Consider the following 27458-nt stretch of genomic DNA (forward strand, 5'->3'; position numbering starts at 1 on the left):
GCTGCTGCATGGTATTTGTCAGATCTGTTACCTTGGTAATGAAATCTGAGCAATCTTATTCCTTCTGGTTTTTATCATGGGTCACTTATATTGTCTCTCCTAGTTATGGTTTGTTGCTTGAAGGGGATAGCAGCTTCCCTTTTTTCCTATAGTGACTTTGCTGGGAGATTGCAGATCAGTGTGACTCCTTTTCTTGGGAAAGAAAATGGAGGGAAGCAGCAACTCCTGCTACTCCTGATAGCTGATGTTCTTATCTTGTTGGTGAGAGCTCTGCCACACCACTGGCAGTTGTTTGCCAGACAACATAGCTCAAATGTGTTTTAATAGGCACATGAAAGAAGCTAGGATGGTGATTTATGTTGTGTGGAGGGATATAATAATACAAATACAGCATAGGAGGATCATAGAAGCACTTGAAACAAAACTTGGTTTGACAATGGTGCTGTTATCATTAGGAGAAGACAAGGAGTGGATGTGAGTTTCTCATTGCAGCACATTGAAGTATGACCATGGTAGGAGAAGACGTGAAAACCCACAGGTAGACAGACCAGACAACACTGATGCCGAGACATTAAAGTACAAATCCAGTGTCCCTAATAAGCCCATGCTCCAGTCCATCCCAAATTATCTTCATAGCTTTTTCTGTGTTGCATAAATTAAAGGTAATTAAGATATGCTGTGATCACATGTATTCATTTTGCTGTTTATAGGCAAGGTAAGGTTAAGTTGGCTCTAAAGTGATAGATGGGAAAGAGCCAGGTAGATATAAGTGTAATACAAGGTCAGTGAGCTGGTAAGATTTCAGCATTTTCAATGGATTTGGAGGAGAGAAGGGAACAGAAATAAACTCCCTTTGGACAGAAATCAAAGGTAGCAGTGATAAAGATGTGAAATGATCATCAAAGAGTAAAGACAAATGATGCTAAGGTAATCATGAAGAAGAGCAGCGGTGCCATGTGTCTGGGATTTCACATCAAATATTGAATCAGGAGTGAGGACAAGAGACTTGCAGATCAGTACAGTCTTCTATGTTAAAAAGGGTTTTGATGTTTTGAGTGGTGCAGTTTTCATATTTGTATTTCATTTAGCTCTTCAGCTATGCTCCTTCAGCTGAAATATCTTTGTGGTAGCAGGGAGAGACACGAAAACTCAAAAGGCCAAATTATTATTTGCAGAACAGTGTTTTATAAAGCAGAATTATTAAAGCTATTTTATAAAGCAGAATTATTAAAGCTATTTTTTTGAGTTGGATAGGGACAGTACATTTTTGTTTGGTGGCTAAGGAATCCATCTTTCCTAAATGTATGTGTTGATTTTTAAGTGGATAGAACCAACAATCCTTCATAGTATTCTAATTAGCATGCATTTCTCTATCTGACGTTTTATTTTTTTGTGTGTTTTTTGGCTTGGTTTGGTTTGTATTTTTTTTGGTGCTCGGAATTTCTTTTGAGCAGGAAACCTTTCTACTTTCAGTTATTCCCTCCCATTGCTTACATAATTCCTAGATTCAAGAGAACATCTCCTGCATAAAAATGGAGAAAAATAGAAGGATAAGGTACTAACATTTCTCACAACCTTTCCTCCCCTCCGCCCCCACTTCCCCTTCCTTTTAGAATTGAGAAGACAAAAAAGGTTTACACTGGGATGGTTTACAAAATAGACTTCCTGAGATTTTTAAATGATGCTACAGAGAAGACTTCACAAACTGAAAAAGATGTATTTCCTGAAGCAGAGAAAAATGGTTGCAAGTGATTGTTTACACTATAATCTGAAAAGTCTATGCATAACACCACACTCATGGAAGAAAGAGAAAACCAAAAAAACCTGTGAAGAATACGGCAATGCATTGTGATAACAAAAGCTAATCTGCAAAAAAATATGTGAGAAATAAGCATACTTTCAACGTTGTTTTACATCACGCACATTGCATGAGTCAAACCAAAATGGTCTGGTTACTACCATTCATAGTTTTAGTTTAAGGTAAACATGAGGCAAAATGAATGAAGCCAACACTACCAGCTCAGCTAATCCACAGGAATTTACTAACTTGTTATGCAGAATACATATAGCTGTGTTAATTTAAGACATCAAACCTTCTTTCTATAAAGTGGAAAAGGTATAATAGAATAGGCTAAATTTCAGTTACAATATGTGGTCAAATACCAGTTTTGAGTATTCTTTTTATAGATAACTGAACTTGTGTGAACATGTAGTTGTTTGAACTAGGTTGCATGAACTGCTTTCTGATTTTTTAAAGAGTGGGTCCGTAATAACAAAAAAATACTCATAGGAAAGGCAAAGTATTTACTTTCAGCAACAACCCCTTTTATTTTAATATTTTGAGTTTTATAGATCACATTAAGATATCCGACTATTGTATGAAACCAAATAGAAGTTATATTTATTGTTTGCAGTATAGCAGACTAGGCTATTATTTACACTGACTATATGTAGAATATAACTACCAAAAGTTCATTATTTCAACTATAGTATTTTAATTGGGTTTGAATATAGTTGTTTATTTTTAATAGATAATTTTGTTATTTAACCCTGTTTCCCCAATATACACATATTTTGTCATTTTCAGTGGTGTTTTTGTTTAAGAATATACCTGTCAGACAACCTATTTCTAAAGGAGTGTCCAAGATCAAGTATTACCATTCTCACTTTTCTTGACCTGTTCTATTTACACAGGTTTTTATGTTTCTCATTCACTTTCTCTGATGCAATCAGAGTTTTTTTAAGAAAGCAGGGATGTGCTTTCCACATAATTATTAATACCCATATCTTCCTCAGTTAAGTTCTCTCAGTCAACACTGGAAAAATAAAATGGATTTCATTCTGTGCTTCTCTAGGAGGGACTAGATCCACTCTATGTTTCAGTGGGATTTAGGCACTTAAATATATCGCAACTTCGAAATCCAAGGCTTCAGCATTTTTCCAATATAATTCATTCAAAGTTAAATTCACATATTTAGATTTCTCCTTACACATTTATTTATACACTATCTCCATCAGCAAACACTTATAAATATACATAAATGTGTGTGCATGTATATGCATTTCTTTCAGCAAGTCTTTCATTCTCCCTTGATTTTGTAAAGGATGCAAAATGCATCCATTTTAAGCATAGATGTGGCAAATACTATACTTAAGAAAGTATCATTAGATAGGGCATGGAAAGATTCAGGAAAAAACAAAGATGAAGTATATGAATGGACTATTAGCGCATGCTAAAAATGCATGTAACTGAGAGATGGCTCAATGACTTCAGAGGATGGAGGACTGTTTTGCAGCTAATATGTAATAACAAACCAATCAAGCTACAATGAAATTATGCAAAATATAGTGCAAATATAATATATGAAAAAAAAAACAAAAAACAAACAAAAAAAAACCCAAGCAAAATACTTGAAACCCTTCTTCTCATGTCATTTATAAATCATGTTTGTAGAAATTGTTTTGCAGAAATCAGATTTCCTGTATTTATAATTATGTAAAATATGTACTATATATTTACATAGCTGATACAGATCACCTTATTTTTTATATCAGTCTTTCAAGGTTTCTCTTCTCCCATTTATTTAGACTTTGGGAAGATCCATGGAATTCTTCCCACTTTTTCAATAAAACTATTAATAGCAAATTTTTTATACAGGAAAACCTAATAGCCATGAATGACACAACATATTTGAGAAGGAACTAGGATTTGTTTTGAAACAGAATTTGGAAAATAACACTTTAAATGGATAATGAAACTATGAATTTATGCATGGTTATCAAGTTCTTAAATGAGAAGTTTTTCACTTTATATAATCATGGCTTTTCAGCCTACAATAATTAATTAATAACTTAACCTCTCAGGTTTGATTTTGGTGTTGGTTATTAATGTTTATAGCTTGAATTATGGATATCATTTTGGTTTATAACTGTATCTCTAAAATGGGAGCCCAGCCATAACATTTGTAAAACTGATAAAAATCTGCTACTCTGCTACACTGAAGCAAACTTAGTAAAGAGTACAGAACTGAAAACAAAGGTTATGACAAACCTTTTAACTGAAATTATGTTATCAACTTTATGCATTATGAATTCAATTGAATCTTGAGAAACTGATGTGTTTTGATTTTCAATAAGTGAGGGATGAGAGACAGCTGATTCTTTGATGTATATGGGTTTCAAGTTCCTAGAAGCTACATTTTGAACTTAATATCCCAAATTACACAAGATTTGTAAATTGGGTAAAAGAAAACAGTGACATTAAACTCAAGGTAAGAAATTATTATACATTATTTTATGTATCTTTATATAAAAAGTTACAAGTAGCAAGCATATGACACAGAAATGGAACAGTTACAGCAATAATTGTGAATGCATGCTTTTTACAATGTATCTAATAAAGGGATATTTGCCAACTCAAATATTCAGTAACATACATGCAGATTATTTTCTCAATGTCAAATTCAGTCATATTGCTAGGTGCTTATCCAACAAACATTTCTATTGAAGTGATTATGAATGGCTAAATACCTGATTTCAATAAATTGTTCCTGAAATTGTGAATTTAACTTGCAACAAAAAGAAAAGAGAAAAAGATAAATGAACAATAAGCATAATAACCAAAATCTTATTGCCTTCTAGTAATTTTACTCAATACTGTTTGCTGAATTTTGTCATGATATGAGAATAGCTGGTCAGAGAGTCCATAAAACCTCTAGCTGGTGTTTCCAAGGATGATAGTTTCACATTTCTTTGTAGCATGTTCAAAATCACCCAGGAGCGCACTATTCTCAAGCAGTCTATATAATGAAAACAACGCACATATAACAAAAGTTCAATGTAAATCTTCCACATATCACACAACGGACAAGTAACTAATAGACATAAAGCATGTCAACTGAAGTAAAACTGAGATTTAAAAGAAAAAAAACTAAAAGGGACAGTCTCAATTAGGAGCTAATTTCTTCTTCAGGTTTGCATCACATCTCCAAATGTATTTAAAAACTAAGAAGCACTTGGTGTCCAGCAAACAAATTACAAAAGAAATATATTATTCTGCAATGGAATATCTTACTAAGGAAGTAAGATATGTCTGTAATTCTTAGGTTTGGATAAAGGCAATGAAATGAAATTAGAAACATGTTCACTCTCTCAGACAGCTGAAATAACACAATATAGATTTTTCCATTCATAGTTTGCATGACTGTATGAAGAGTTGTCTGAAAGTAAAACAAAGTTAATATATGCTCTCTCTATGAGGAAAAATACAGACAAATATTTACCTAAACTATCTAGAAGCAATAAAAGCATTAAGGTATTCTCTCCCAGTAAAATTGCTGCATACATATATAGACATATAAATATGTGTATACACATATTTATGTATATATACATATACACACATACATATATAAATTGACAGATAAGAAGCTATCTATAACTCCATCGTAAACACCTGAGATTGTGTGTATTGAGATTAAGTGTTGATAATAAATTACATAAAATGAAAAGCTTAGGAAAAAACACCAAAAAGGAAGTTTAATTTGCAGACTTTATCATTAGGACTACAGAATCTCTAAATTTATCAGTACTACCACATACCCTTCCCCTGACACTTCACAAGGTTGAATTAATAAAATGAACTGAAAACAGTTCTACATCTTCCTGTCTTGGATTCGGTTACCACATTTTACATACTGCTTCACATGCTGGGAATCTGAATTTTATTTTCATTATAAAAAAAAAAAAAAAAACAAAAAAAAAACCCAAAACAAAACAAAAAAACAAACATTAAAAAACCCAAACAAAAACCAAAACAAACAACTAAACAAACCCACAAACATAAATGAAACACCAAGGTCATGAAAAGCATCTGTCTTTATAATAGGTTTGGAGTGAAGCTTCTATTTAGCTAAGAAATTATTATAGTGCTGTCATGACTAAGTTATTAATAGATTTTGCTTAATTTACAATGCTGAAGTGGTCATCTGTTTCAGTTTTCTCAGTATCCAAACCTCGTTGTCTCTATACAAGGTGACATATAACTTGAGAACTAACATGCGTTTTAGCAATATAACAAAGAAAATGGAAAACAACAGATTATTTAATTGTTGTATAAGTATGTTTACTTACCTCAGGTTTGTCTCTTAGACCCTAGTTGTGTTGTACTCAGACTCATGTTTGCTTAGAGACCCAATGAGGCAGAACCTGGAATGTTATGGCTATTTCATTCAAAATAATAATGTTTGCATAGAAAAAAAGAAATATATGCATATAGATACTTAATAAACACTTTACCTTGATAATCTGATCAATATTAGTGAAGTAATTTACATTGGCATGCAATTAGATTTAAATAATCAAATAACTTATTTTTTTAAGAGACAGAAAAGCCTTAATGTGCAAACAAAATATGGGTGGCATGTAAACAGTCACAAGAAGTGCATAAATAATGCATGCAAGAGAAAACACAGATATATATAAAAAAGTTTCCGTGTTCTTTTTCAAATAAATGGTTCATAAATGTTTCTGGTTTTCTTTTTCTTTTACTTGTAAACTTTTAATCATTCATATTTTCAGTAATTCAAAGTGCAACATATGGTAGAAATAGCTCTTTTATTAAAAATATCATGCTCAACTTTGTATTGATTGTAAAGATTCATTTTGACCACATTCTTATATGTAAATATATGAGTAGTCTCCATTCAGTATACTGTCTCATGTTCTAATCAATATATATACGTATGTTCATATGGGAAGTGAGGATACTGTGATTAATAATGGAACAGATACAGTAAAGTTTTGCAAAAATTGTCATCCATTATATAAAACATAATTTTTCATGAGAAATGGGGTTTCCTTACCATAGGACTGTGTTTCTTATTATTGTGCCATGCATTGAAATGGATACATATATTTTTTACTTATTGATGTATTGATTTAGAAATGTTAGAACAACAGTGGATGATATGCAAGGCCACCTCAGTTACAAGGAAACCACATGTATGTGGTTCTTTGAAAAACTAGATTCACACAAAATCTTCTTTGGTTTTTAAAAATTTTACCTGTTCTCTGTTGATCATCTGTGTGTGAATGCATGTGGTTATGTGTAAAATAGTAAAAGAAAAAGAAAGATATAAAACAGAAAGGTAAAACTCAGGTACAGGATCCTTCAGGAAACTGGAGCAGAGATGAAAGACAGGAAGAGAGAGATAATATAATGGTATGTGCTGTCAGGAAACAGAAGTTTAAACAATAAATAAAGAAGAAAGAAAATACATTTTTTACTGAATAAAGAGTGAATATGTTTGGGAAATCAAGTCCTTAGACAATAGCCTTCATCAAAAATCTATTGATACTGACCGCTGAACAGCTTTATCATGTCTGGACAGCCTGTGACTTGTGGTTGGTACCTCTTCAATTTCATCTATCTCACACGCATCTGCAGCATCTTGTGAGTAGCTATGCTTCATGACAAGGATATTTCTCCTGTTCATGGGCTGAATGAGTGGTTTTACAGGCTGGGGTTGTATTTCTGTCAAGACAGAAGCATCTCTTGTGCTGAGGTTACTACGGCTGCCCTTAATGCTAGACACTTGTGATCCACAGTGATGGTCATGAATGCATTTTGAAGATGATCTCCGCAGTTTATGATAATTTTCAAAGTCATCTGCAACATCAGCAAGGTCAGCTGTAGGCCCAGTCCCTCTAAGAGTGCATAACTCATAATGAGGAGGCTCGAACACCTCCTGGAACACTGTTTGATCAAAGTCTGTTTTCCTTTGGACAAATTTTTTACGAGGCTGTTTGATCTGTACTATAACAGAGACAACGATGAGGATGATCACAATGCAAGAAGTCACCCCAATGATAGTCCCACTGGTATTGGTAAGTTGGTCCAATAGGTTAGCTTTTCTCTTTTCTGTGTGATGGGAGAAAAAAAAAATCACAATGATAAGTTCAAGAAGAGTGCAGTTCAAGAATTAAAACAATCATGGTGGATTCATAGTTTACTGCAAAGCTGAGCCTAGTCCTTGTCTGAATTGACTTAATCAATCTCACTGACAAAAAGAAAACAAGAAGAAATCAGGTATTTGGGGAAGTCAATTAAACAACACACAGGTCCTCTGTCTGCCTATTCACTTGGTAAGTGGTATGCTACAAGTTTAATTAGTTGAAATAACAATATTTATTTTTTATAAAAAGCAACCACTATAACAAGGAGATGGCTTTGTCTTCACCTCTGAACAGCCAAAGCTCCAGATTGTTACAGGTGCTCTCTTCACTATTTTTCTGTCCCTTTCTTCCAGTAAATATATGCAACTAGGACGTCAGGACCAAAAAAGAGCAAGACTACAGGATTTAAAAATTATTTTTTGCATTGAGAATTTCATTGAAGTCCTAATATTTACAAGCTGACCAGCTCTGTGGACAGTAATCAATGGAAAAAAGTAAACCAGGAGAAAATAGAAAAGTTATTTTAATTGAGGTTTCAGAAAATAAAAGTTTCTGACCTATTGGTTACTACAACTTTTCTGAACACTCGTAAAGAAACAAAAGCTCATCCTACCTACTATCCTTTACTCAGGGGCCTCTAGGATGTTAGCCAGCAAATTCAGCTTTTTGTATGAAGAAAAACAGAAAATATGCAGTAAAATAATAAAAAGAAAAACAATCTCACCCTACTGTTATGTATATTTCTCTGTGATTTGCTTTCAAATGGCTGCAGACACATGAGATAGTGACTGAGTCTTGTATAAATCCAAACTGAAACCACTTGCATCAGTCTCTCACAGACATAGCAACACTTGACAACTGTGATTAAGTTTCAATACCCAGTTTAGTGTAATTTTTCCTGGCAACCTAAAACACACCAAAGGATTTAATAAAAAGCCTTTGAAATGAAAGTTATTGGCACCAAAACAATAATATCCATCTCTTCATAATTTCCTAGATACCAAAAGTGAACTTTTCAGTACTCCTGATTATCTTCTCTTGTAGAGTGAACTGGGGTTTCTCTAACCAACAGAGACTCTGGGGAAGCAGCAGACTTAGAAAATGCAACACAGCTACAAACGAACTTTTTGCCGCAATCAGCAAACCTCCTTTTCTAGTCAGAAAAGCAAGAGAAGATAAATGCACAAGACCAAATAAAAAGATACTTGGCAAATGAAAGATGAAAATCATTCCAGAAATTAAAGAGGAGGGGATATTTTCTGCTTTTCTCTGTTCTGAAAAATCAGAGAACAGATAATTATTTCCCAATTGTACGTTTAGATTCTTTGACGAATATTATTCCATGCCACAGTTTTGCTGTGTTCTTTTGAAGTATTTTTTCATTTGTGCTGTTGCCCTATTGCACTGCTTGTCAGGATTTTACAGGCTTCAGCAGACTTATGAGCTGACTGCTAATCCATCTCATTCTGAATTTTTTCTTGATTGGTTCCTAAATTTGGCATATCCCATGTTTCCAGGAACAAATCTGCAGTAGCAGTGGCAGGAGGAGCCAGCAGGAGGGAAGCAAACTGTGTCCCTAGCCTGCAATGTAAATCAGTTAAGCTCTTTTCCCTGAAGACAACACAGATGTTGATTTCTTTTTTTTTTTTTTTTCTCCCCAGAAACCCAGGACAGTATTTAGAAGCCATTGCCAGCACTTGGTTAGGACCATTAGTCCCTACCTATGAAATAGACATTATGTCTGATTTTCTGTGCTTCTTCCTTGCTCTTCAGTTTCACTTGATTATAGGTAAATTTGGTTGCTTTCTTAGAGTCTTAATTCCACTTCAGCTTGGTCTTTTAGGCAAGTGCATGGTATACAGTTAAAAGACACCGGCCACCATATGTTACTCCACTACAAAGGTAACTATGACAAAAGAACCAAACTATTACTTTAATTAACATTTTAGATTGCACAGGAAAAAGAGATCAAGTGATCAGAATACCTGTCAGAAGGACACAACCAGCCAAAAGGATATAACCAACACAAATCAACACTAAAAAAAAACTTGCTAACAGTGATAGTAAAATCCATTAGTATTTTTACCTCTCTATTTTTTCTGTTGATGTATGCACCCCCCTGAATTACTCTTGCTTAGCATTGACCCACCTGGCACACACTTAACAAGAAACTAAGGATAATACACTGTGTCCCACTCAATGTTTTGAATTCTACACATTACCTTTGCAGTGGTTTTCATCCCAGGGATACACACAATTCTGGAGTCCATTGCAGACCAATGTATTATTAATACACATATTACTGTGGCAAAAGAATGTGTTGGCTTCACAAGGGGCTAAAAACAAAAGAGAAAAAACTGATATTAAGTGGTAAATGATTCAGCTCTGCACAACAAACACATCTGAGAGTGATCACGTAATCTGTAATAGGAGAAAGCTATACGACTCAGGTTCCTTGAGTATATTTCATATTCAACATGCAGCATTGAGAGCACTCAAGTCACGTACCTTTTAAGATTCTATGGCAAAAGATTTTCAGTTCTGTCTAAGATAGACAGATTTTCCCACAATCTGACTCTCATGGCTGTAGTGGGTTGGTCCTCCTTACATTGGTGGGGGTCATTGATGTGTTATCAACACTTTCAGCCACAGAACCAAAGCATAGTACACTATGGGCTGCTGTGAAAAAGCTGACTCTATCTCAGCCAGAAATAGTGTATGGGAAATAATTTATTTTAAAGTTTGTTGCTGAAACTCCAGTTTTAGAAGAAAACTCGTGTGACTCAAAGAAGATATGTATAATACTTTAGTGCCCATATCAACTGTGCCTGAACATTTATCCACAGAGAAAATAAAATTATTTTAAAACCTTCTGGCTACAGTAAAAAAGTACCCCTTTGATCACAAGTTTGAAGATGAAAAAAAGCATAAGCCTTCAGTGTCCCTGAAGCCCATCATCTAGGAGAATCACAAAGGCTTTACTGAAGGCCTTATTCTGTTACTGTGAAGAAACAGCTTGGAAGCCATCAGAAGGAACTGTACATGCTGCTAAACTGTACTACTTACTCAAGTGTTGGGAGATGCTTAGGTGCTAGGGTTGCAAAGATACTACTCCAAATTATATAACATAGTAAAGAATAATTACTCCTCAAATTTCTTCTATTAAAACCAAAACAGAAAATCTTCCTTCATTTGGAAAAAAGTTATAAACTTTGTTGTGTTAAATTAGTAAAAATGAATTGTTTACATTTTTTTTGTAGCTAAACAATCTCAAATCATTACTGTAATTATTTTTAAGGGAAAGTTGAAAAAATAACCTAAGACTCTTAACTAATCAGAGAGGAGTTATGATGCTTATATTATTGATACTTAGAATTTGATTATTCATGGCGGTTTTTCTACTCTTCATATTTAAAAGCAGTTCCTGTGACAACATATATGCATATCACAGAGACCAGTCAGAGTGGACACTTGCTTCAGTGGTTTGCTAACTAAGGACAACAGAAGTACTTCATATTGTAGAAGCATGACTCCACATACTATGTCAAGAAATCCACTTTTCAATTAGTGCTTAAGTTCAGACATCCATAACTGATTATAAAGGCAGTTATGGTCTCGTAACAAATAGTAAATGCTAACTTGTACAAACAACCAAATATGCAACCATCCACTGAGATATAACAGCATATGTATACTGTATCTCTTAGCCAATGCAGAAGATTGATCAACCAGACTTGTTCGGCCCACTGTTCAATTTTTGGAAAAATTTGTTATGCCATCTCCTAAGCTGCAGTGACCCTGGCAGGTCTTAAGTTTGGTACAGGAATGATTTTACTTTAAACTGGACAGAAAGAGCAGAAAGCATGCATATTAGCAAGGGAAGGTGCTTGGGTACAGTCCTTATCTATCTGCTGCTATAATTTGGGGACTATGAGGACTGGGTCTGGAGTATACTGTGATGTGATGTGATACATCATGATACATCATGATGTGACACATTGTATAGGGGACACATTATAAGCACTATCATCCTTTCAAACTTTGGCTGCAATCCCTGTTTCTGGGCAAGGCAAGGATCTTTTGGGACTGGTTCTTTCTAACACATAGAAAAGGTCTCACTGTCTTCTTAAAACAAACAAGTGAGAGAGGGAGAGAATTTGTGAAAGGGAAACCTAAGAAAACTTAAGTAACTACCCATTCAAAATACATACTAATAAGTGGGAAGTGCACAAGAAGAGAAGAACTAAATGACAAATGACAAATGGAGAAAGCACAAGGAGTGATAGGGAAATTAAAAAAAAAAAAAAAAGAAAGAAAAAAAGGTGGATAAGGAAAGTGTATGCTAATAAAGCCATAAAGGAGCAAAAACAAAACAAAAAACAAGCGTGCGCACACACACACACACACACACACAAGAACACAAACCCAAAACTAACTAACTAACAACAACAACAAAAAAATCCCAATGGAGGATTTTAACTACCTGGTATCTGCGGAGGGCAACACAGTAGGGCACAAGCAAGCCAGGAAGTTTCCAGAGTGTGTTGATGATAATTTCCTGATACAGTTAACCAAGGAGGTGTTAAGGGGAGCTCTGCTGGGCCTTATACTTTCATAAACAAGCAAGAACTAGTTGGGAATGTAAATGTCAGGTGCAGCCCTGGCTGCAGTGGTAATGAGATGGTGGAATTCGTGATGCTACAAAGAGGGAATAAAGCGAAAAACAAGATCACGACCCCGCACCTCAGGAGAGCAAAATTTCACTGTTGAGGGGTCTGTTTGGAAGAATGCCATTGGAGGTGGTCCTGGAAAGATAAGGGATCCAGGAAAGTTGGTTGAATTCTATAGGATGAACCTCCTCGAACTGCAATGGTTGTCTACCTTGACAAGCAGAAAATCAAGTGAAGTTAGCCTGCACAGATGAATAATGAGCTTCTGACCAAACTCAAACATAAAAAGGACACGTACAAGACACGGCAACAGGATCAGATGATCCCAGCAGAAATATAGGGGCACTGACCAAGGATGCAGTGACACAGTTAGGAAAGCCCACCTAGAGTTGAATCTGGTGAGGGCTGTAAAGGGCAACAAAAATGACTTCTACAGGTATGTCATCGGCCAAAGAAAGATGAAGGAAAGTGTGGGTGTGATGCTGAATGGGATAGGGGACTTGGCATTAAAGTAGATGGAAATGGCCGAGGTACTGAATGCCACCTTCTCCTCCATCTTTTTTTTTTTTTTCGGTGGGATTTGCCTTTTGGAATTCCAAGCACTTGATATGTGACAGGACAAGAAGAAATGAACATTAAATGAAATACAGAAAATTCCCCTCAAATGGTAAACTGAACTTTTACTTTGAGGCTGGTCAAACACTCTGTAGGAGCTGGTTTCCCAGAGACGTTGTGGAGTCTTCATCATTGAACATATTCAAAACCCAACCAGACACAGCCTTGAGAGACCTGCTGTAGCTGACACTGTTTTCAGCAGGAGGATTGGACTAGACCATATCTCAGAGTCCCTTCCCACCTCAGCCCTTCTGCGACTCTCTGAAAAGACGGCTTCATAATTAAATTAAAAGTAACAACTGGGAACACACAGTTATGTTATTTCTCCTGTGTCCCAAAGCTATCTTGAGTCAAGCTCTGCCAAAGGGCCGGCCTAGAAACAAGTGAGACAGTGTATTCAGCGCAATGAATTATTAGAATTATTATGACAAAAGATAACAAATTAGAACTATGCATATCACTCAACCTGGTATATTTTAATAACTTAAAGTCTTTGATAAATTGTTGGATTTTTACAGCATGAAAATGTTATAATTTGAATTAAATCACCACCAATTAAAGAAAAAAATACTATTAAACATTCTTTTTCCAGTTTGGATTCAAACCAATAATTATCTTTATGTAAAAATATAATATACAAAAAATAATATATACAAAACAAAATACTTCAAAAATTTAATTCTACATTATTTTTAATGATAATAGTTTCTCTCTTTTTTTAGTGGTATGTGTAAGGATACTTTGTATCTTAATATAAAAATAGATGTTATAGTTATTGAATTAATTTTAATAGAACATCTGCTTCGCAACAGGTATTTATACTGAACACAAGATGGTGCACTTATCCTAGAAGATATATAAGCAAATGAGTTAACAGGAATAGACATGATATCCCAGAATCTTTTCCAGGTTTACAAAATCTATACTTTTTAGAAACCTGTATTAATAACCTTATTTCTCTTATCTGTCATGTAAATATATTTTGTTTCCAATACAAGTTAGGAGATTGTTATAATGATCATATTTCCAGAAGGTTGCCATCACAGTATTCAAAAAAGCCTGAGTTTAGTATTTGAAGGTTACTGCTTTCAAAATTTGTACAAGTCAACCCAATGGACTTGTCTATATTTTCTTACTATTAGAAGGTTTGGGGAATGCACATGGAGCCAGTAATCTATACTTTTTCATTTACTAATACAAAATGATCATAAATTCTTTTAATCCTGCATAGCCCCAAGGCAGAGTAACATAAAGAACATCAATAGTTCTACCATAAGTCATATTTACAAAGTAACATGAAATAAAAGCTGTCATATTTTATTTTTTTAAAATACTACTTTCACTAAGGCACTAAGATAAATACCCACAAGTAATACATGCACATTTATACTATAAAATAACAATATTTAAAGAGCACTTTAGCAATTAAATATTCTGTGTTATTATTTATTTTTATATTATTGAGATGTTATTACATTAATAATAAAATACATTATCTCTGTGTGTTGAGCACTATTTTATTGGGCATTACAGGATACTTTAGGTATAAAATGCAAACATCGCCAGGTCAAAATACTTTTACAAGGTGAAGTCAAAATCTGTCTTGTTCTGGTCCCGCTGTGAGGCCTGACTGTTCCACTTCAGTGCAGCACTTTCTCCAGTATATTTACACTGTTTCTCAGCACCATGCAGAGTTAATGTAACTCCTTTGCTTCTGGGCTGTGAACTAGCTCTGAGCAAGCTAGCTTGGGCATCTATGTCGTACTTCATTGAACCATGTGGATTTACCCTTTGAGCCTGTTTCAAGAGAGGGATTTCAGTCTGGGAATCCCTAATCTCAGATGAATGCCCTACCCTACTAGCTATTTTTAGACTTACCTCTCTTTCCCCCTTCCCTTCTTCTCATAATGTTTTTGAGAGGTCTTGCTTTCTCCTGATATTGAATGGGAAAATTCTGAAATCTTAATAATGGTTACACGTGAGAAATGTTTTACACTGAACTCATTGGACATTTCACACCTACTCCTCATGTCCTCAAGACAGCTCATTGCACCATGATCTACATATGAATTCTTTAAGTATAGATCATTTGGATTTTTTTTCTCACTGCTCCTTACTGAAAAATAGTTTCTTTCTTTGACAAGAGACCCAAAAAAAAAAAAAAAAAAAAAAAAAAAAAAATCTTCAGATGTTCTTTGGATCACCCTTGAAACAGAAGAAGTTTTCTCTCAGCATCTCCAAGGAACAGTTCATTGGTCGTGCTGAGAGACTGTTTCACTTACTTTATGTAAATTATGAAATTACTAAGGTGGTTTTAGTACTGTACACTAGAAGTATATTACCTGAAGTAAAATTACTTATCTTTCATTTTCCAGTAATGAAAAAAAGATATCATTAAAATGCAGCTATTACAAACTTGAAAATGAAATGTGCTTAATACTGAACTTCCTTTCTCAGCCACCTTCAGAGGGCTCCGTTCAAGATAAATGTAACTTTTATGGATAGTTAATACCAGATACACATCAATAATCTACTCTTTAAAAAACATTTCTGTGTGGTTTCATGGGGTTTTTTTTGGAATACAGACTCACCAGAGAATGGCAGCTCAGGAGCATGTGCTCAGAGCTCCAGTCTGTGTTCAGTGTTTATACTTAAGGCATCAAAAAAGCTACTTTGTTCAGGACAGAGAAGCATTGGGGTGCTTAGACAGTGAGGGTTTTTCACTAGAGATGACTGAAAATAGCACAGAGGGGCAGAAAATCATAGATGACTGCTCACCAGTAAGGAGGCACTCTCAATGTTACTTTTTAATGTATTAGTATGGAAGTAGGGAGCAAAACTGTAATCTATTTACACTCCTAGATCCTCACAAAGGGAAACCATCTCTTCACATGGGTCACACTTGTTTCTCTTTCTCAGTAGCTCCTTTAGCATTACCACAACAGTCAGTAATACTGTATACCTGCCTGTTCCCCATGAGAGAATTCCCTTTGCTGAGGTGATCATCGTCAGTGATTCTGGTTGTAAACAAGGTCTTGAGCACTGTTACTCAATAAAGCTGTGCACTGCTCTTCTATACATTGCCCTAGATTTCTCTCCAAGTCAAGATGGTGTTAATAAAAAGAAAATAAGAATGATAGAACTTGTGCTCCTTGAAGAAAGCCGTGTGTAATGGGTTTCAAAGCAGGCTTAAAGCTCAAAGGTGCAACAAAAGAAAAGAAGGAATTATTTTTTTTCTGGTCTGGTGTTTTTGATGCAGGGTAATGGACAGAGAAGGAAGCAACGATACCAAATAGAAGTCAGAGGTGAGAGAACAAACATCATGCCTGCTGTACCTACAGAGAGATTTTCTCTTTGCCCATCTGCCTGGTTCTGTGAATCTGCTTTTAGGTTAAGGCGTATGTCCGCTCAGAAACAGCTCTTTGAAGAAGCTGTAGGTGTAGCATGTCTGTCATTAATCAGGCTGGAGATCACTCTCACAGTCATGGAAAATGAAATGAACAGTTAGTCAGCGTGTGGAAAAATAGACTCTTTTTTCAAGTCTTCTTACTAGATGAACAGACACCTTTTGATGACACCAGCGTTTTTGTTTTCCTTTCTCTGATTCTTAAATTAATGTACTGGATATTTGAAATCTATAGTAGACAGTGACTATCATACACAAAAACATGATTAGGTATATGTGCTTAGAAGATATATTAAAGATTAAAAACATAAGAGTATAAGGAGATAAAACCCATAATGATAGTTGGAAAAGCTAATAATGCTGATCACTAAATATCAAATAATCACTCTAAATCATCAGCTATTAAGAATTAATTGGTTATTAAGTGTTACTTAGAGCTTTGCTACTATTTCGATGATGTGAGAATCATTACTGATTATCTGGCATAGGAAATTTAACAACTTCTTGCATTGTATGCCTTTCCTTCAGATGAATTTATAACATTGCTGCTCTGTAGAGCATCACAGCTAGAGGTTTGGAAACTTGTAAGACCACTCTTCAGACATACATTTCAAATGTAATAGGAGCACGCTGATCAAATCATATGAAAATAATTGTCTAAGAAAACTCTTTAAGGTTTCTTTGTTCTACACAAATGTCAAGTCCCCAGGAAACAGCTCTATAACAAGAATTAACACTAAACACACGTAGAAAAGAAACATTCCTCAGGCTAAGTAGCAGGTTTCCACAAAAACAAACAAGCAAACCACTTTCAGTTCACAAAGCCTTGTGTAAGAGAAGACTCACAGTCTCAACAACTTAACTCCACACAAAGGAGAAGAACTTGGGGAGCTCCAGATAACAACACCTCCTGGCCGTTCCCACAACAATAGCAAATACAGTAATTTTACTTTGTCAGTCTTTCCCATGCACATAACCACAACAGAAAGGTCACCTATTTTGTTTCTTTCTCAGCTCTAGGTGAACAAAATAGCTTTTTTCCTCTTTGTCCCCAAGTAGAGACACAGGTGTCTGTTCCCTGATGCACATCTCCCTGAATGAGGTCTGATCCATGCAGATGATCTAATTATTCCCAGACGCTGCTGCAGGATGTTGCAGTTTATGTGCTATGAGCTGTGTCTCTCAGTGCACAGACATCTGCTTGAGCTGACACCTGACAGCCAGCACCAGTCTGCAGCATAGGGCAGAACTCACGGACAACTGACATGGCACTGAAAGTAAAATGGGTATCACCTTTAGACCTTTAAAGTCAACTTCCAGCATTAAAATCCCAGATGCAGTTTCCTGAAATATTTATGAGCAGGCTGTGTATACATATCTCAAAGCACAATTTATCCCATAATAAATTTTCAGCTTTAGCACTCAGTGGCTGTTCAGAATAAATTTCAGAAAAAGCATCATGTTAATATTTTCAGCTTCCCAGTCAGAATATCATACAATATAAACTATCATATGTTTACAAGAACAGAGTAGCTCATAAGATGTAACATGTCAGGTAAACATATTAGGAATACTATAAGAGAAAAAAATGCACATTTTTTTCCTTGTTTTCCTTTAAAATATGAAACCTTTGGAAACACACACTTATTTAAATCTTTATTTCAAATTAGTCGTCATAGTGCTTCACTCTCCAGTTCTTTACACGCTCTGAACCTCCAATGTCTATGCAGTTGTTTCTAAGGTAACAGATCAGGATGCCTTGTGAAAAAAATGAATCAGATCTTGAATATTCAAGACATCTCCAGTTTCAGAAATGAGAAAATGGGCAGTATCATCTCAGCTGTGGGTTCTCAATATATTTTAGACCCTGTCCTGATTTACAGACAAAAAAAAATATGATCCACCCTAAGGCTGCAGTGTGAGAGAAAAGTAGCGTATGCAGTGTCAGGCATGTAGACTGTCAGAAATTTTTAATCAGAGCCATAATTAAGGAATTACAGAGGCTGTTCTCAACAGAGCCTCATTGCCTAATTCCAGGGTACACACGCAGAGAATATAGATGAAGAATGTGTTAGGTAAGATTGTGCCTCCATTCCAATCACTAACAGCCACACTGAAATCTTCCTGTCAGACACATGATGCACAAACCAAAAAATATATTCTAATACTTAAAACCCAACAACTAAATTTTTGCTTAACAATATATTACATATATGCTTATTGATGTATGCATTCTGAAATATAAACAAACACATCCACCATCTGTAGCAAAATAATAAGGCATTTTTCAAATGCCCAATATATTGAGATCTAAAACATCAAATTTCTAAAAAAGGATCAGGCTTGGTAATTTCCATTCTGTGTGAGACAAAACTGACACATAGTGACTTGGTAGCTTGGGGATCAGATAAAATTTGCATTTGTGTAACTGGACAGGTCATACCTGCCTTTCTGCCTCTGAATCCTGTGCTCTGTCCGCCGCATTACAAATTATTGCACACTATAAATGCTTGAAATAGAAACTGTTCTGAAAAATTACACAGCTTGTTTGGGAACATTCTTCAGTGACTATTCTGCATGAAGAAATGTTGAAAGTTTTGGGGACTTGTATCATTTAACAAACTGAAAGGCAGACACATTGATTAGGGTCTTACGTTCTTGGAAAGATGTGAAAAGCATCTGGAATCGGCTGCTTCGACTGCCTTCATCTGCCCACATCCGGATTACACCGAGACCTGTCCGCAGCATTACATCATTAGCAACAGTGCTGCAAAACTTTGCTTTCAAATCCTCTACGGAGCTGCTTCCATCATAGACAGCTACAAAATTCCGTTTGCATTCGTTGGAATTCTGCATCTCATAGTCCAAGAATCGCAAATATATCTGTGAAACAAACAAAAAGCAAAGGAAACATGTACAGACATTTGACAATGACTAACCAAATGTTAAACACCTTCGCTCTCCCTTGTGGGAGAAAGACTACCCAATACCACCATCAAAATACTTTGTCTGCAGCTGGTAATCCATGGGCCACTACCCTGGAAGGGCATTAATAAGGGAAACTGAGCACTGTTTACACTTCCTATTATTATGTGTTGTTTCAAAGTAGAATCCAGCAGAAGATCTAAATATTTTTGTTCTTCTTTGCAGTAAGGTCCAAATTTCCAAATATATACCCATCTTTGAGAAATATGTACCATAGTTCTTCAAGCTGAATGACAGAGAAGCTTGAGATTTCTTCTTTCAGTGGCTGCAGCAGTATTGCACTATTACTTGCCTGACATGGAAAGTAATAAGGCAAATAACTGCTGCTCCCTCCCCAGAGTCAATATGTGTCATCTTTGTGATGTCTAAGCTACACTGATCCAGGAAGTGAGAATCCGGGAGCCAAGCAGAACTCGATCATTGATCTTTTTATGTTTTCTCAAACCATTTGGCTTTTCTAAACAAAGTCTTACAGCATATATCTTCATAATTGTAACAGGGTTGAGATCAAGAGTATTTTGTGGAAACTGTTAGAAATCTAGAAAGATTTTTAGGAAATTTCTCTTTCATATAAGCTAAGTTGTCTAGTAAATTTAATAGATGTCTTGCCTTTTGCAAAGAACTCTTTAAATTTACCCAAAAAGAAGCAGAAGAGAGGAGAAAATGCTATTATTTTATATTCAACTATATACGAACTTTAATAGGGAAAACGATTAATTTGAAAGAAATTGCAAGTGCAAGCAACATCAAGTATTCCAATAACAGAAAGGTAAGTTATATTTTAAATAAACACGTGATAGATAATCAAATGGCCAATTGTACCCAGGAGACTTCAGGAGGATGATACAGAAAGGTGAACTAGGGCATAAATAGTACAAAAAGCCAACAAACATATACAGCATCCAGCTATGCACATTTCACTTTAAAAAACAAACCAAACCAAACCAAACAAACAAACAAACCCCAAACAAACAAAAACCAACCAAACAAAAAAACCACCCCAAGCAAACAAACAAGAAAAAAAACAAACCCCCACTGTATTAGGTATCAGATATACTTCTTTTACTTCTTTACAAACAATCTAAGTCACTTTAGGCAGATTTTACACGCTCAGAACAATTACTTGAAAAGCTTCACTGGATTTGCATAAAGTACACAAACATAGCATATCGTAGTAGCAACAGGATTCACCACTTCACCTCATTAATGCATTAAAGCTTTTATAGTTTGAGAATTTTGTGCTATTATCAGTCTGCCACTGTTTAATAACAGCTCAGATTTCTAAATGAGCCTCTTCAGATAGTGTACTACAGTACATTTTCATTCCTTGTTATGCTCTGCAGCTGGTCTCTCTGAAAAGAATATTTGTAAAACATTTTTTACTAGCATATGAAATTGGGTATATTAAGTTAAACTTTGCTTGCCTGATTTTTTCTATTATGTTATTTCTTACAATAACCATTATTTTTGTTCCAATATTCCCACCCTCCAGAAGAACTCAGAGGAATATATTTCAATCAAATTACAGTTAAGTGAATTCTATTTTCACCATGTATGCTGTTTTATAAATACTTTAAATTAAGGAAGCTGCTTATATTGATCTTTACAAAATGGAACAGTTAACAGCAATACACAAAGTAATATTCCAACAGTAATATCTTTTATCAAGGAATACTCTTTACAGTGTTTTCATTTCATTTACTGGTTGCTCTATCCCTGCAGTGGAATGAAAAATTACACTAGAGTTCAGTCAAGCAGCATTGCTGAAATTTTCTCACAGTGTCCATCGCTGTTTACAAATGTGTTGTCTTGAGATGTCTTACCATTTTCTCTCCTACTGGGGAGCATGAAGTTTCCATTCCCACTAAAACAGGTCACCTGCTTTCTTGGAGAAGTCATACTTAAAGGCTTGTTTTGAATTCTGAGGATTTGTTGAGAGCAGAAAATGAATTTCTGAAGGTTTTTTTGCAGTGGTTACATTCCTCTACAAGTCTCCCTTTCATTCTCTGCTCTCTTACTCCCTTGCACAGATGCTCAGGCACCTAACCCTTTACTCCTTCTTGAGCTCCAAATCTTTGTTCTTGGTGTTCTCCAGCTATTTAGAATATTTCTCTCTTGCTGATCCCTGACTACTTTAGCCCTTGAGGAAAACCTCATCTTCAGTGTGGCTCCTGCTCTTTTCTGTTTATATAGCAAATTTCATGGCCACCAGGCAGATGGCTGACCTTCACTGTCAGTTACTTCCCAGAGACTGTTACACTTCTAATAGTAAGTGTATGAAAATGTGCAGAAGTTAACTGGAACCAAGCAAAAATGATCAGAAGAGGCAAGTGAGAGAGCAGAGGGAGGCAGGAATTTTGGACCAGTCAGTAACTCAAGCTCATTCGTGCAGAACTGGGGTGGGCAATGTGAGATGAGCTCTTAGTTCTCACCCCTGTGATTTGATAACTCTCTTGTATTAGTGCCTCCTGGGGTCCAGCTGGCACAGGCACACTATTTTCCTGCCAGTGCTAGATTATGCATGAGGGAGAGATGTATGGAAGAGGCAGAGCCTTGATACCCACACCCAGTCACTGGCGATAGCTGGGACACACTGGAGAGCTGCATCTTGTGTCCTAAAGACCAGTCACTCCTGCTCAAACACAAGCATAACTGGCACTGTGAAATCCTAGCACCCAGCCTCTCCTGTGAAGCTGCTGAGATAGTCTATAGTTCATCTCTGCATAATGTTTCACTTCGAATAAGAAGTTAAATGTGCACCTTGCTTCTCTGTCCTCTGCTAACAGAAGCTGTCAGCTTCCTATGGGTGCTTCAGTGCTTGCCAGCTTTGTCACAGGTAATGCAATAAAATCCTTCTGCAGCTGATTATATGCAACACTGTATACATGTGGCTGTTTTCCAGGAAGCAGAGCATGTCAAATAATTGTCTCATAGTTACGCACAGAAGGCTTCCAACATATTATTGTCATGAATAATTACTTTTATGCCATATATGCCTATCACATATACACCATTTATATACTAATATAACATATATAGATATGATAGACCATACAGATATAATGCAGGTATATATATAATATTTTTGTCTTATTACATTCTTCAGGAAAGCTCTTTCTTACTCCAGAAAAAAATAACCTTGTTCTGACTGCAGAACAATAGTAAAGCTATACTTCATGTAATGGGGGAAGGACTTCTTATGCTTACTCACTTGTTCTTTATTTCTGCTCTGCTGTCTTCTGTAGATGCATTTATATATACATATATATATGTGTGTATACATATATATAAGCAGACATATATCTTGTATAGGGCATCCCATTTCAGTATTGAGACATAATTCATATCTGTTTTCACTCTTACAAGAAATGTGTGCTAATCCTCAGTGTTGTTATAAAATACCGTATCTCTCAGCAATTTTCAGCATTCATCAATTATTCCTGATCCATTCAAACAGCTGGTTCATATAACAGTACAGCCAAAGTCTTATTTCTAGGGGTTTATCATTTGACATTCTCTAGTTTCTGGTGTCAGACTAGCCTTATAAAATAGTAAAATATTTCTTAGAGTAGTAGTTGTAAGTGCTGGGAAGGAATCAAGAGAACAATAACACAGCATTTCACTTTGAGTCTTTTAGTGAAGAAGCCAACACATGCAGTTCTTCCCAAGACTGAATTCTGCTATCAGTCATACCAGTTCATTTGTCTGTGTGATAAATTCAGTGAAGATCGTAATATATACAGACTTGATAGGTACTGGAACCACTGAAAAGAAATATTTGGCTTTAAAATCTATGTCCATCTATAAGAAGAAAGATGACACCTTCTCCAGTGGCATGAAGTTTTGTAAATTAGAGAAAATAAATTCCTGATATTCTGAGGTGAGTTGGAGTTTGATTTTCATATTCTCATTTGGAGATGACTATTCCCAGAACTTTTATATAAAGTCATGGGGACTTGATCCAAAACTTACTGAAATCAGTCGGTATCTTTCCATTTACTTAAGTTTATTTGGATCAGACCTATGGATTGAGACTGCAGTGCACTTTTAAAAACTGGAAACTGATTACACAAACTGTCAACCTGATATTGGATCAGATTTTATTTTAAAGAGCTGGAATAATTTAATTGCATCTGAACACCTCTGCCAATTTTTATGGTTTTATTACTATATATTTGCCATTGTTCCTGTCACTAGCTGTAAGACCCATACTGGCAGAAGAAAATAACTAATAAATTCAGTTCCTCGGGAAAAGAATAAAACTGATTATATGACAAATCATTACGCAGAATGTTCCTGATACATAGTTTTCAGAAATCATTGGCAACATCCTCATTACTTTCGCTGGTATGTGGATCTCACTAAAAGAGATTAAGCAGAAAATGAGAGAAAAATTATCCATTTTTCTGGTTATTTCATTTACTGAGATCTTAGTCATTATTGTTACCAGCAATGGCTAAGAAAATTTGATCCCTCAAAACAAAATGAGTGAACAAAAAAAAGTCACAAATTCAAATGCCAAGGCCAAAAGGCCTTCAAGAAGCCTTTTTTCATTGATGCCAATAAGAGCTTTTAGAATTATAACATTTCCGTACGTACTGACACTTTATATTGGCATAATCGGGACATTCTAGTTGAAGAGAAAATCTTATTTGAAAGAAACAGCATAACTGTTGTATCACAGTTTTGTTGTAAAGTTTTAATAAGATGCTTTACTCAAATAATTTGTTCTACATTACTTAGAAAAACAGGCTGCTATTACACAGGTATTAGCTTTTACCAAGCTTCAGGATGTCACCGCAAATGCCAATGCCATTAGTAACAAAACTGATAAAGCCTCACTGTAACTGTGGCATATATAGTTTAGACTTGGTCACGTTATATTTTAAATAATTGTCTTGACACCTTTGAGGTTTGTATTGTCATTGTAGTAATGAAAAAAGAAATACTAGATAAATTTTACTAAGGTTTTGTTTAAATTTGAAAACAACAGAAATCTCTGCCTATATTAGAAAAAAAAGAAGAATGGTTGTAAACTATGAATAATGTATCATCTCAGTAAAATGGTGAGATTATAATCTCTTCATAGTTAATCACTTTTGATGAGTTCTGATTTTTAATCAGTTGTGGAAGGTTGGGGCTGACAACATGATTGATCAGGCCAGTCAGGAAAAGATTCAAACTATATTCCAGTGTACCAGACTTAATATATGTGCAAAGACATTCAGTCCTTTATAATGCATCAACACAAAACAAAACAAAACAAATAAACAAAAAGCCATCATTCAACTGCCAAAAGTATTTAGATGTAAGGCAAAAATTGCCTCTTCATCAGGGCCTAACGTCCAGATTTTGTGTGTTCAATTTCTAGGTTCAGTCAGTTCTCTTGTAAGCACAGCATTGGGTTCAATGGTCCTGTGTCCTTCCCCATTGCTCAGTGACCAGTTGCAGTATTTGCTTTGTTCTGCATCTTGTTCAGCTCTATGTGATTAACAAAAGAGTTTCAATGTGGTACCTCCAGTATTTAGGCCTAGGAAGCACAGTATTTTTTTAAAGCAGATTGTGCAACACTAATTAATCTCCTTCAAGGCAGAAAGGCAACAAGCATACCAGCCTAAAAAATATATTACTAATAAAGTTGAATTTGTCTTCTAAAGTAGCCTCTCCTGTTGCGTGGATCTTAAACTTGTTTTATAAAATCAACATTACTTCAGCCCAAAAACTGTACATGCTCTGTGCATTGTGTTTTTTTGTTTTGTTTTGTTTTGTTTTGGTTTTGGTTGGTTGGTTCATTTGTTTCTTTGTTTTATTTTTGGTTTATACTTTTTGTGCCTCCTGTTGCCAGTTCAAGACCATGCTGTGCAGACAGAAAACTCCATACATCATATTTTCCTCTCTGATGGGGTTTGGAGAATACTGTCTCTCAAGGGTAACAACCTTGTACGATTCTTCTTCTAACACCCTGTGATTCACAGCCAGGCTCAGACATCAAAATAACATTTTCCTGGACAAGTGAAGCTCTTCAGATTTCTTTGCTTTGTCCTGTTTGTTTCTTCAGACTTCTGCAAGTCCCCAATAACTGACATTCATTCTAACTGTCAAGTCAACCTCATTTTTCTCTTGTACAGTGGCAAAATGCTCTTAACTGAAAAGCTTTACAGCTCCTTGGTGCTCTTTTGCTTGTTAACACTGAAAACTGTATATCACATCCTGATTCTGCTGTTTTCTTTGGTAGATGTTCGATCACCTTCCTCAGTGGCTTTTCTTTAATTGCATTTCCTAACAATTATTTGGTTTGAGAATGCTGAGGTTGGTTATATTTCTATACCTGAATGGAACAGATTCATGGTAACTTAAAAATGAGGGATTTTTTTGCAATTTGTTTCACCTAACCGTCTAGGAAATGTGTGCACAACAGCCCATTCTTTCTCCAAACTACATTCAATTTGAAAGTCAAGCACCTGGAACTGAAAGCATCATCTCTCTGATCAGGTATGTGATCGTGATGTGACAAAGCTCCACCGTGAAAACCGTGGTAAATGATTTAGAATTGCTACCAGGCAGCAGTACCTATCCTGTGTAAATATGCAAGTGTGCTAGTCACACTTGTGCTTTTGGACCATGCTCAGCCTCAAGTCTCCCTTCCCTGGCCTCATGCTGATGAACTGCTGCCTCAGCTCAAGCTATTGCTGGTCCCATTGCCATGGGTGAGCCCAACCACCACAGCACCCTGACCGCTGTGGCTGGGCCTGCCTGGTCCTCCTTGTCAGCCACAACCTGGCCCTGTGGTCACCCTGCCCCTGCCCCGTGCACTACACGTTGCTCTCCCACTGCTCCCCAACAGCTCTGCTTGGAACAAAAATCACTGCTTATAAACAGTTCGGGTTTAAAGACATTGTAATAATAAGTAGATACTTGTTAATTAATCTTTTAATTCTCTTAAGCTTTTTATTAACTCTTGCATCTTATAACCTGTAAAGGTATCTTCTTTGCCCACTAGCATGATCAGACAGGGTAGAAAAATTAGGCATCGCTTTGCCTAAGTAGCTTAAAACTTGATTTTATTTCTTGTGATGTGTCTAGACTATTTGCTCAGTTTAAAGGTACTTCTTGTTCATTCCTCCTGAACAGATAACTTCCGCTGGACGGGATTCAAATTAATGCCCCTCTATCTGTTGTCTGGATGTTCATTCCTGAGCTAACCAGAGCTTCTGATTATAAGCACTGCCTTCTGTTTTTTCCAAGCATCAGAACATCACCTTTTTAAAGGTTTTATTGCTTTTGCCAACAAATTCTGCTGTCTTTTTTTTTTTTTTTAACCCCACAAAATCTCTCAAGGAAAAAGCATAATATAATGGTGCCTTCCTGGGAAAGTTACCCACTAAAGGGAGCACTACCTGAACACAAACGTTCATCCTGTATCCCTGGGGGGAGCTTGTCAAACCCTGCTGACACATCCAAAATAGAAAAATGCTTGTCGTTGATATTTTCCACTAACATTTCGCCCTGAAGAGAAAGTGACAAAATACTATCATTCCTTTAATTTTCTTGTTTTCTGATCATAAGTAGAGGATTTTTATCTACTCCTGTAGCCAATGATATAGCTGAAATTTTTCAAATCCCAATGCAATAATCTTATCCAGTTCCTCTGTGGTTTGGTCTATGGTGAAGAATTTTGGGATAGGGATGTTTCACAGAATCACAGAATCACAGAATGTCAGGGATTGGAAGGGACCTCCAGCTCTTTACTGTTTTGGGTAGGCTGGTATGTTTGGTCATCAGGTCTCTACTTCATTTACCATTTTGGTCTCTATTGTTTGAAGCCT

General features: G+C 35.7%; 1 protein-coding gene across 1 annotated transcript in view; it reads right to left on the reverse strand.

The window, feature by feature from the left end:
• Positions 1-6146: 6146 nt before the first annotated feature.
• Positions 6147-27458, reverse strand: part of NETO1 (neuropilin and tolloid like 1) — a gene marked incomplete at its 3' end in the record, with an annotated part of 66759 nt that continues 45447 nt past the window's right edge. The window contains exons 7-10 of the mRNA XM_080339713.1: positions 19302-19530; positions 10179-10292; positions 7363-7921; positions 6147-6207 (exon numbers count right to left, since the gene is read on the reverse strand). Of these exons, the coding sequence (XP_080195839.1) occupies positions 6147-6207; positions 7363-7921; positions 10179-10292; positions 19302-19530 (963 nt within the window). The remainder of the gene's footprint in view (positions 6208-7362; positions 7922-10178; positions 10293-19301; positions 19531-27458) is intronic.

Source organism: Nesoenas mayeri (genome assembly GCF_963082525.1).
Source record: "Nesoenas mayeri genome assembly, chromosome: 2".
Classification (NCBI taxonomy): Eukaryota; Metazoa; Chordata; class Aves; order Columbiformes; family Columbidae; genus Nesoenas; species Nesoenas mayeri.